Consider the following 9,757-nt stretch of genomic DNA (forward strand, 5'->3'; position numbering starts at 1 on the left):
CGATATTTTCATTGGTACGTTATTGTACGAGAACGATAGTATTTCACTAGATAATGTTAGTAATGCATGTAACACTCAGAAACAATGAGTATTGGCATGTCCCTTGGATGAAGAGGAATTTGACTTCTCTTTCGACACTGATGATTAATGGTTGAAGTTTCAATCAGAGAATGGAACAATTAAGGTTTGTAAAGGCTCCATGATACTTATGAAGAGTAAGCTTCATTCTAGACTGTCTTATCTTCAGGGCAGTAGAGTTGTTTGGGAAACTGATGTAGCTTATAATGGACTTATAGTAATTTTTATGTAGTTTCTAAATATGTAAATATTATTTTAAATATACTTTAAGAGATGTTTGACTCTCGAAATCCGAACTCCTTCGCATAAATTGAGAGAGAGAGTGTATTACTTCTGTGGGTACAATATATAGGTAGATTGTATTATATTATGTCCTTTGACAATATCACCTGCTAACAATCCTAAGTGTGAGTTTACAATATTGCGAAGAAAAGCATGGATTGGCTACAGGCAAGAGCAGTGTGAGGGTGCCGACTGCCGACACACACTAGCTGGGGCTTGTGGTTTATCATATTGGGGTGACTGTGGTTTTCGTCGTCAAAGTTTTCCGGCAGATATCACAAGCAGTGAAGCACCGACTGCCATAAAGAATTTTCAGCAAAGTAAATCAGATTTTTTTGTTGCTGATGTGTAACTTTTTTATTGGTTTGATCTGCCAAATCAAAATAAAATTTCAAGAAAGTGAGAATCACACACTTTAGTTGGTCTGAAGTTGTCAAATTTGTGTTAATAGACAGCACTTCAAATATACATTAATAGTCCTGCAAAAATCAATTTATTTTGAGAAGTATTTTTTTTTTAAAGTGTTTTTCTCAAAAGTTATTTTGGTGAGAAGCGGTTTGTGTTTGACTAATTAATTTGAAAAGCGAGCAACAATTAATGTTTGATCAAGCTTTAAAAAACTGCTTCTAAGTGTATTTTTCTCAAAAGTACTTCTCAAAAAAGTGTTTTTGGAGAGAAACTGCTTTTTCTACTTCTCCTCAAAAATACTTTTTTCCTTCCAAAAGCTTGGCCAAACACCTCAATTTTTGGTTAAAAGTTTTTTTGGCAAAAAAAAAAGCACTTTAGGCAAAAAAAAACTTGACTATAAGTGTTTAATAAGCAAATGCTTCAATTGAGATATCCAACTAACAACTTTAAGGGTTTGCTTATGTATTTGATCTTTCGCTTATATTCGTTGATGTGTCAATGGAAGGATGAGTTGCAGATATTAATGACCACGTAAGTCAAAAGAATAAAGGTTGGCGCAATTAGAACTGAAGATGATAGATAACTATAAACAAATCAATTTTGACATACATTTCGGACAAGTCTCCCTATTGGAGTGTGATGTCATTGCGTATGAAATGACTTCCATAAGTAGAGTACATGTCTCACAAAAAGTTTAATTTGTACTACTCCGGTTCACAATAAGCATTCAATTTGCCTTTTCATTTTGGTTCAAAATAAGTGTCTAGTTACGTAATTAAGAAAGAATTTAATTTATTTTTACAAAATAATCCATATGTACATATCCCTAAAAAGTTTTCTTACTCCTCACATTAAATATTTAATTAGTGGTAGTTTAGTTATAGTAGATATTTTTGTATAGAATTTAATATTTTCTTAATAGGCGTGCTAAAAGCAAATTAGACACTTATTGTGAACCGAATGGAGTATACACTAACACGGTAAAGGATTTTAGCATTATTAATGGTGGCGTCTTGGTTGTTTTACACCACTCGATTATTTCACTGGGTACATAATATTTCTTACCATTGCAAACTTCGATAATTTTAATTATTAAAGCTTAGACAAATAAAAAGAAATTACTTTATCTTTTAATATTATTTTTGCTCGAATTTGAAGTCCGAACTCTCATAGTTCTCGTAACATTCCATTGTTATTGAGTCATAGGCCTTGAACACTTCAGAACAATTATTCTTTTTTTGCTTTTCAAGAATCAACATGACAACTTGATTATATATTTTATTAATGTTATTGGACGAAGTAATTACTAAGATAGAGAAAACTTTAGATCAAAATTTTAATAATTCAAATTCTTTGAAGTAATGAAATGTGCATAGAAATAAAATGATATCAAACATCTTGAGACATCTTATAATAAAGAATACTGACCATATAAATTGGACCAGAAATGAAAAAAAGGATTCCTTTTCAAGGAAAAAAAAAGAATAATAAAGGATTTTCCAAGAAAACAAGATGTTTCTTTCGTGGTGGCGGTTGAAAGAAAAACGGAGGAATAAGAAAAGTGGTGCTAGTAGTAGATAATGAACGGCAATTGTAATTCAGCCGCAAATGATTTACTGTGGTAGCATCCAGCTTTTTATCTCTAGATTTTCTGTCACAATTTTTATGCACTAGATCTAGATTCTTGATAACTAAGATCATTTTTAGGTGTTTAATTATTTCACATATTTTACATCAAACAGGAAGAGTAACTTACATCCTCATAAGCGGACCCAGGATTCGGCGTTTAAGGGCACCATGATATTCAATAGTACAAGAGCCTACGTTGATATTTGACCATTTTTGAAGGATTTGTAAGTATACATGAAGTTTTTACTGAAGTTTTCAGGTACCTATGACCCCGCATCTAAAGTGTGCGTCCAGCTTTTTACAACATATATGTACTTGAATCCGAACAACTCGGGATTTGAGTGAAATAATTTTTTTTTTTGTGTTAATTATCTTAAGCAGCACCCTTACTGTTGGGTAGGGCTCGGCCTCCGAACAGTACGTGGGAAGAGTTTTTGCCTGTACGAGCCCAGGGTAGCTCGACATAATATGGGGCCTAAGGGCCTTAAATTTTTTAAATTTTTTTCTCTTATAATTTATCGAAATCTAAAAAAATTATAATCAGTTTTAGTTATTGCCAACGTCTAACCAATTTGTTTAATCATGTTGAACTTTATTGATTCAGTATTGAAAAAGTTTTTCAATTGAGGCAACTCATATTGAAATTATTAACGATAATTGAATTAACACTTTTTACATGATTGAGTTTGCCAATTAGAGTATTCTTCTACTTATACTGTTTCTCTTAGCACTTTTAATTCTAAATATAAATTGAAACAAATATTACTGTAGTAACAACTATGTTTCAGGAGTCATTCAATATTAATGACGTATTTTAATAGTTACTTATCAAAGTAGCTTGAAAAATATCTACAATGGCATTCAAAGAATTAAGAAAAATTGTTCTAAACTAACATTGTAAAAAGATCGATTTAAGTTGGAATGAATTAAAGTCAAGAAACAACTAGTAAATGCAATTTAAGATGTCTAAAACTTTTAGTTATAACTATTTTAACCAAATGATTTAAAAATTATATCAATAGTGCATAATTATTAAATATTAAATATATATATATATAATTTATAGATTTTGGGGCCCTAAGTATTTTGGGGGCCTAAGGCCATTGCCTTAGTGGCCTTAGGCTCCGGCCGACCTTGTACGGGCCGAAGATTGGGGGAATATTAGAAGAGATGGGGAAACCTAGCAGCTGTTGCTCGGGGCACGAATAAGCTTGCTCCTTCACAAGCCTAATGCGAGTACTAGATAACAAGCGAGCAAAAAAAACAATTTAGGTATTTTCCACTATGTTATTTTTTTCTCTCACTTAGGTAAGTTATTTTCCACTATATTGTTTTCTTGCTTCTACAGTCTACTTATACCTAAAACTTATTTTGTGTTTGGTTCCTTACAAATTAGTATTGTCACCTACCACCATTATAACGCCCTATTTTCATTCTTCTAATGTTCCAGCACTCATTTTTTTATTTTAGTTTGGATGAACTTGAAACGACATAGATGAAAGGATTATTCCTTAGCACCCAAATAGAAGAAAAATAGGGACCATCTTTCAACAACTTTTGTCCAAACAAATACTAAAGAAATGTTATAATTTTCGTTTTCTAAAGCATTTTTCACCAAGAAAGTAGCACTTCAATTTTATTCACTTGGAATCTCTTGACAAAATTTATTCTTCGACAATGCGCATATTGAGTTGTAAATGAACCGCATACCATTGTCATTGCAAAATGCTCTTTGTGGGAAAAATGCCATATGTTAACATCATTTGAAGTATAGTTTCCATTTGGCTTGTGTTTGTGCACAAGGACAATTACATATCTTAACAAGAGGACTTTAAAACTACTCCACATGCAGAGGCTGAGTTCGACCGAACCTGTAACTAATATTATAGCTCTGTCCTAGCCCGCTGGATTCATTTCTCATATAAGATCATGCTTTCCTTTTCTCATATGCAAGAAAATATATGTTTTCAATCGCTACCAGTGAGATTCAGATCCTGAACTTCTAACTATCCTGAAAATATATATGTTGAATCATATGAAGCGATTTGATCTAAAACTTTAAACCTTTAAAGTTAAGAATCTTTTAGTTATTTGTTTAGGTCGTCAACAATTCCTAGCTTGTGTTTGAGTGCATCAGATGGGCACCAGGGGCGGATGTATCTAACATTTACGAGTTATAATTAAACGTAATAAATTTTTATACAAACCATAGTATATTAAACTCATTAAATTTAAATTCTAGATCCACCTCGGAGAAGCACCACTGATAAAGTTTAATTATCTAAGTCAATCTTAATTTCCACAACTTTTAGGTATTCCAATTGGTGATTTTAAGTATTGAATCATGTGGTGGTAGGTTTTTACTCTTCATTGGCAGAAATTAAGTTATACCATTTTAGCTAATTATTTGGTATCAGCCAGATTGGTTGGCTAGATTTTCCTTTCAACAGGAGAAGAAGGTTTCATATCCAATGAATTAATAAAAATAGAATCTTGTCATTTTCTTGTATGAAATGCTATTCAGCTTTCCTCTTCATTAGGTAATTTTATTCCATATTTCGAAATAATAGGAACCAATACTTGAAGAGAACATTATTATTTCTATCAAAAACAGCAATGTTCTGAAAATCCTACTGCAGTTGCTAAACCAAGAAAATGTTTACTTAGCTTCAAGATTTCAAGTATTGGTTCCTATTGTTTAATTCAGAGCATAAAATTACTAGATGAAGATGCTAATAGATAGTGTTCTCTTGAAGTATTGGTTATGTTGATAGAAACAATGTTCTCTTGAAGTATTGGTTCCTATTATTTTGACATAGCTCGAGGCATAAAAACCCCATCTGAAGATACGCTAATAAAGTACAATAGTTGTAGCTGTGAAGTTAATAACAACCTAAGTATTAATCACCTGATATATTTTTAGATTTCTATTACTATCTAATGTTACTTTTATTTTGGTTTTCTATTATTTTGTTGTTGCCGCTTCTTTGACTTTTTCACTAATGCATTTCTCTATATTATTCTGATTATGCATGTTTGCTTTATTGGAAACAATTTCTCTGCCTGCACAAGGTAGATACAAGGCTGCATACTCACTACCCTCCCCGGACCTCACTTGTGGAATTACACTTGGTATATTGTTGTTGTTGTTTAGTTCCAAGAAGGAAATAGAAGGAATCATATTAGAATATGATTTAACTTATATACACTGATGGAGTGACAATATAAATAATTTTTACACTATCATTAATTTAATTTGTACTAGTAGATTGTTTGCCATATTTTCCGTGTTACTAATTACGCTTATAATGGACAGTATCCTATAATTATCTTTAAGGTGACGTGAAAATAAAATATTTATTTATATTGTTAACGTATAGAAGTTAAACTCACTAGCATAGAATGGTAATGGTCCTGCATTATTAGAAACATTGGAGTTAAGCACGAATACCAATAACAAAAGCAATATAGCATCAAATTTTTCTTTGTATAATGCTACGGTCGACATAACCAAGGAACATATTCTCTACTAATTTTGAGATGGTTTTACATTTGAAAAGAGAAAAGTTTAAATCAGAAACCATTATAAAAAGGGTCCCTGCAAAACTCTAAGCTCCAACATCAAAGTCAAAGAAGACCTTTCAGAAACCAAAATTTCAAGAGCAAAAATTTCAATCCAGAAAAAAAATGGGTGCTAACTACTCAACAACTATTCCAACAACTTGGCCTGAAGCTAACTATATGTCAACCACAATACCACAAGTCAAGAGGTCCCAAGTCATTGCTTTCCACTCTTCAACAAAATGGAAGCTCCATTTTGATTCTTTGAAAGATACAAACAAACTGGTAACCATTTTAGAAACATCGCATAAGCATGGATTTAACTTATATATATTAAAAGTTTTACGTACTTTAATCTGTTGTAGCATGTAATCTGTATTATTTTCAAGATTACTAGTCTCATTTTTGTTTTTGACTTTAACCTCTAATTATTTTTTAAATGACTCGATACTATAAAAATTATGCTTGCACGGCTAGTGTATAAAAGTTAAACTCATTTTGTATTTGGTGCTACTAGGTTGTTATTGACTTTACAGCTACATGGTGTGGTCCTTGCAAAAACATGGAACCAGTTATGAATGACTTAGCTGCTAAATATACAGATGTTGAGTTTGTCAAGATTGATGTTGATGAATTGGATGTAAGATCTTATATATGTTCTTACCTTTACAATCCTTTTCTTTTTTCCCCTACTCTTTTGCTACATAAATGGATACTAATATCTGAAATAAACTGAAAACAGAAAGTAGCTGAGGAATATGGGGTTCAAACAATGCCAACATTTGTACTGATAAAGAAGGGGGAGGTTGTTGACAAAGTTGTGGGAGCAGATAAAGATGGACTAAAGAAGAAAATTGAGAAACACAGAGCTATTTTTATCTAAGCCGCAAACAAAAGACACATATATTTTGAGGAAAGTTTACTTGAATAATTGTCTCAGTGTAGAATAAAATACATATCTTTATCAATTTTTGATTGAAAGAAATAGCTATATATGTACTTATTCTTGCTCACTTCTTGATTGTAAACTTCAAAGAGGCTGATTAAAGCACTAATCTTTGTATATTGGTTAGACCAAGTTAATGTATTTTTTATTTTATGTTTATATAATGTCCTTTTCTAATTTAACATCCTATAGCCATGAAAGATCCTCCAATATGCTCGTAACTCGATACTATACGTCACATCAACGCAGAAATCAAGCACCCAATTTTCATCTCAATCAAACTCTTTTCATCAAATTTAACCTATATGAACACATCTCGCAGCCACATCATACTCATCACGTAGGCATCCAGCCACAAATCCCACTAATAGGGACACTACCGGGCATATAAATGCAATGCACGTGCTCACACAATCAACATCTCTGAGCTCAAGCTACAGTCAAAACCTGGTCTCAAGTCCTCCAGACTAGCCCATCATTAACACATAGAAATCACATCTCGCACCATATCAAGAAAATCACAAGTCGTCGATGCACAACTGATACCAAGCGCTCAAGTACGCATGGGAATGCGTAGAAGGAATTCAAAAGATTACGCTTCAAGCTGAATCAATGTCGCACGATAAGGAAAAAAAGATGGAAAGTATATCCTAAATGCCTTGTAGCCTCTCGAAGATAGGTATGGACATCATCATACCGATCCGCAAGACTCTACTAGACATTTGCTCATGACTTGTAGAATCTATGAACCTAGGGCTCTGATACCATTATGTGACGACCCAAAATTCACTAGTCGTGATGACACCTAACCCAACCCGCTAGGTAAGCCAATTAATATCTATCTAGTTTCATTGATATTTAACAGGATAATTAATCAAAGAAATTACCTAAATCTTATACATTCCCAAGGACTGGTAACACAAATCATGAGCTTCTAAAAATAGAGTTTACAAAGCTGATATGAAGTAAATACATCATCTGTTTGAAAAATACTTAAACAGAATTTTATAATTCTAAGGCTACCATAAACAAAAGGCAGCTACAATAGGGATGCAAATACATCTTCTAATTTAGCTCCCTTCGAACACAGCAACATCGACATCCGGAATCTTCACGCAATGTGCAGGAAGTATAGTATGAGTACAACCGACCCCATGTACTCAATATGTAACAAACCTTAAATGTAGGTTGAAAGCAGTGACGAGCTGGAACATAGATCGGGTCCAACACCAATATCCAATAACAGTTCATAATAATGTACAACATATAAATAAGGAAGTAATTCAGAGATAAAATGCTTGGCTTTCTCATAGTTTTTCCGAAAAATAGTTCCGCATTTCAAGTATATCAGTGAAAACTCAACTCTTTTACTTAAACCATCGAAAATACAAGTAAGTTTGAAAACTGTGAGTTTTACCAAAACCCTTTCAACTGTAAATATGATGTTTCATTTCTTCCAGATAGCATATGTGAAATACCTCTCTATGCCCACATATCAATGTGTGTAAAACAATCATGAATGACGGGATATCGTACAACATGTGAAAAAATGCATCTTTATGCCTGTATGTCGTGTGCATGTCAAATGCGATACGACTTAGTAGCAAAACCATATGCATACTCTAAGAATATCAATTCACTCAGTCCTCCCAGTCACTCATCCCTTACAGCCACTCAGTTCTCCCAGTCACTCAGTCCTCACAGTCACTTAGTCCTCCCAATCACTTGACACTCGGCACTCGTACTCAGTAGCTACCTGCACTTACGGGGGTGTGCAGACTCCGGAGGGGCTCCTTCAACTCAAGCACTATAACAAGCCAATCATGGAATAACAATCAGGCCCTCGACCTCACTCGGGCATAAATCAATAAAATATGTTGCGGCGTGCAGCCCGATCCCATAAATATCCTCACAATCAGGCCCTCGGCTTCACTGAGACATAAATCAATAAAACATGCTGCGACGTGCAGCCCAATCCCATAAATATCCTTACAATCAGACCCTCGACCTCACTCAGGCATAAATCAATAAAGCATGTTGTGGCGTGCAGCCCGATCCCATAAATATCCTCACCATTACGCCCTCGACTTCACTCAGTCATCAATCTCTTTAGTCTCTCGGGCCCTCAATGTCATGAAACCAGCCCGACAACAATGATATGATGTATCAATAAATAACAACTGAGACTAAGATATAATATGAATACATGAATACGACTAAGTATGAAATATCAATGAAATCAATGAGGTGACAACAAGAAACGACCACTATGAGTCCTAACAATATCAGTATAAAACCTAAACATGAAATCTAGCATGATTTATAGCTCAATTAATTAATCACATGGCGAAAGCACAAATATCAAGAAACTAGGGCCACAAAACAGTGCCAGGGAAACAACTAAGTCACAATTCACAGGGTGAACGCCCACACGCCCGTCACCTAGCATGTGTGTCACCCTAACACCAATCACATAGCACATAATTCGGGGTTTTATACCCTCAGCACTAAGTTTAAAAGAGTTACTTATCTTGAACAAGCCGATTCCACTACCGAGCAAGCCAAGCGATGCTCCAAAAATGCCATCACGTGTGTTTCGTCCTCCGAACGGCTCAAAACCCAATCCATATGGTGAAAATCGCCTCCAGAAATTGTCCAAATCCGAGCTTCCCAACTCAAAATATGACCAAATGAACAAACCTTCCATATTGAGTAATTTTGCCCAGCTGTTTTGCCTTGTTTTGCATGCCAAACGATCCGAAAAATTGTTTTTGATTCCTCCAATGGATTCCTTGTAAAATTTCAGTCAAGATAGGCTTTTAAATCACTCCATTTAACCTTCTAATGAAGGAA

At 33.9% G+C, this 9,757-nt stretch overlaps 1 protein-coding gene across 1 annotated transcript; it reads left to right on the forward strand.

Annotated features, from left to right (window-relative positions):
* Positions 1-5,997: 5,997 nt before the first annotated feature.
* Positions 5,998-7,063, forward strand: LOC107759325 (thioredoxin H4-like). Its single transcript, XM_016577217.2, has 3 exons — positions 5,998-6,243; positions 6,476-6,598; positions 6,701-7,063. The coding sequence occupies exons 1-3, from the start codon at positions 6,085-6,087 to the stop codon at positions 6,839-6,841; spliced, it is 423 nt and encodes a 140-aa protein (XP_016432703.1). The 5' UTR covers positions 5,998-6,084; the 3' UTR covers positions 6,842-7,063.
* Positions 7,064-9,757: the final 2,694 nt, after the last annotated feature.

Source organism: Nicotiana tabacum, chromosome 20, assembly GCF_000715075.1.
Source record: "Nicotiana tabacum cultivar K326 chromosome 20, ASM71507v2, whole genome shotgun sequence".
Lineage (NCBI taxonomy): Eukaryota > Viridiplantae > Streptophyta > Magnoliopsida > Solanales > Solanaceae > Nicotiana > Nicotiana tabacum.

Coding starts and splice junctions, on each gene's coding strand:
- LOC107759325 (XM_016577217.2), top strand. CDS start 6,085: ATGGGTGCTAACTACTCAACAACTATTCCAACAACTTGGCCTGAAGCT. Junction 6,244..6,475: donor TGAAAGATACAAACAAACTG/GTAACCATTTTA, acceptor TGGTGCTACTAG/GTTGTTATTGACTTTACAGC. Junction 6,599..6,700: donor TTGATGTTGATGAATTGGAT/GTAAGATCTTAT, acceptor AACTGAAAACAG/AAAGTAGCTGAGGAATATGG.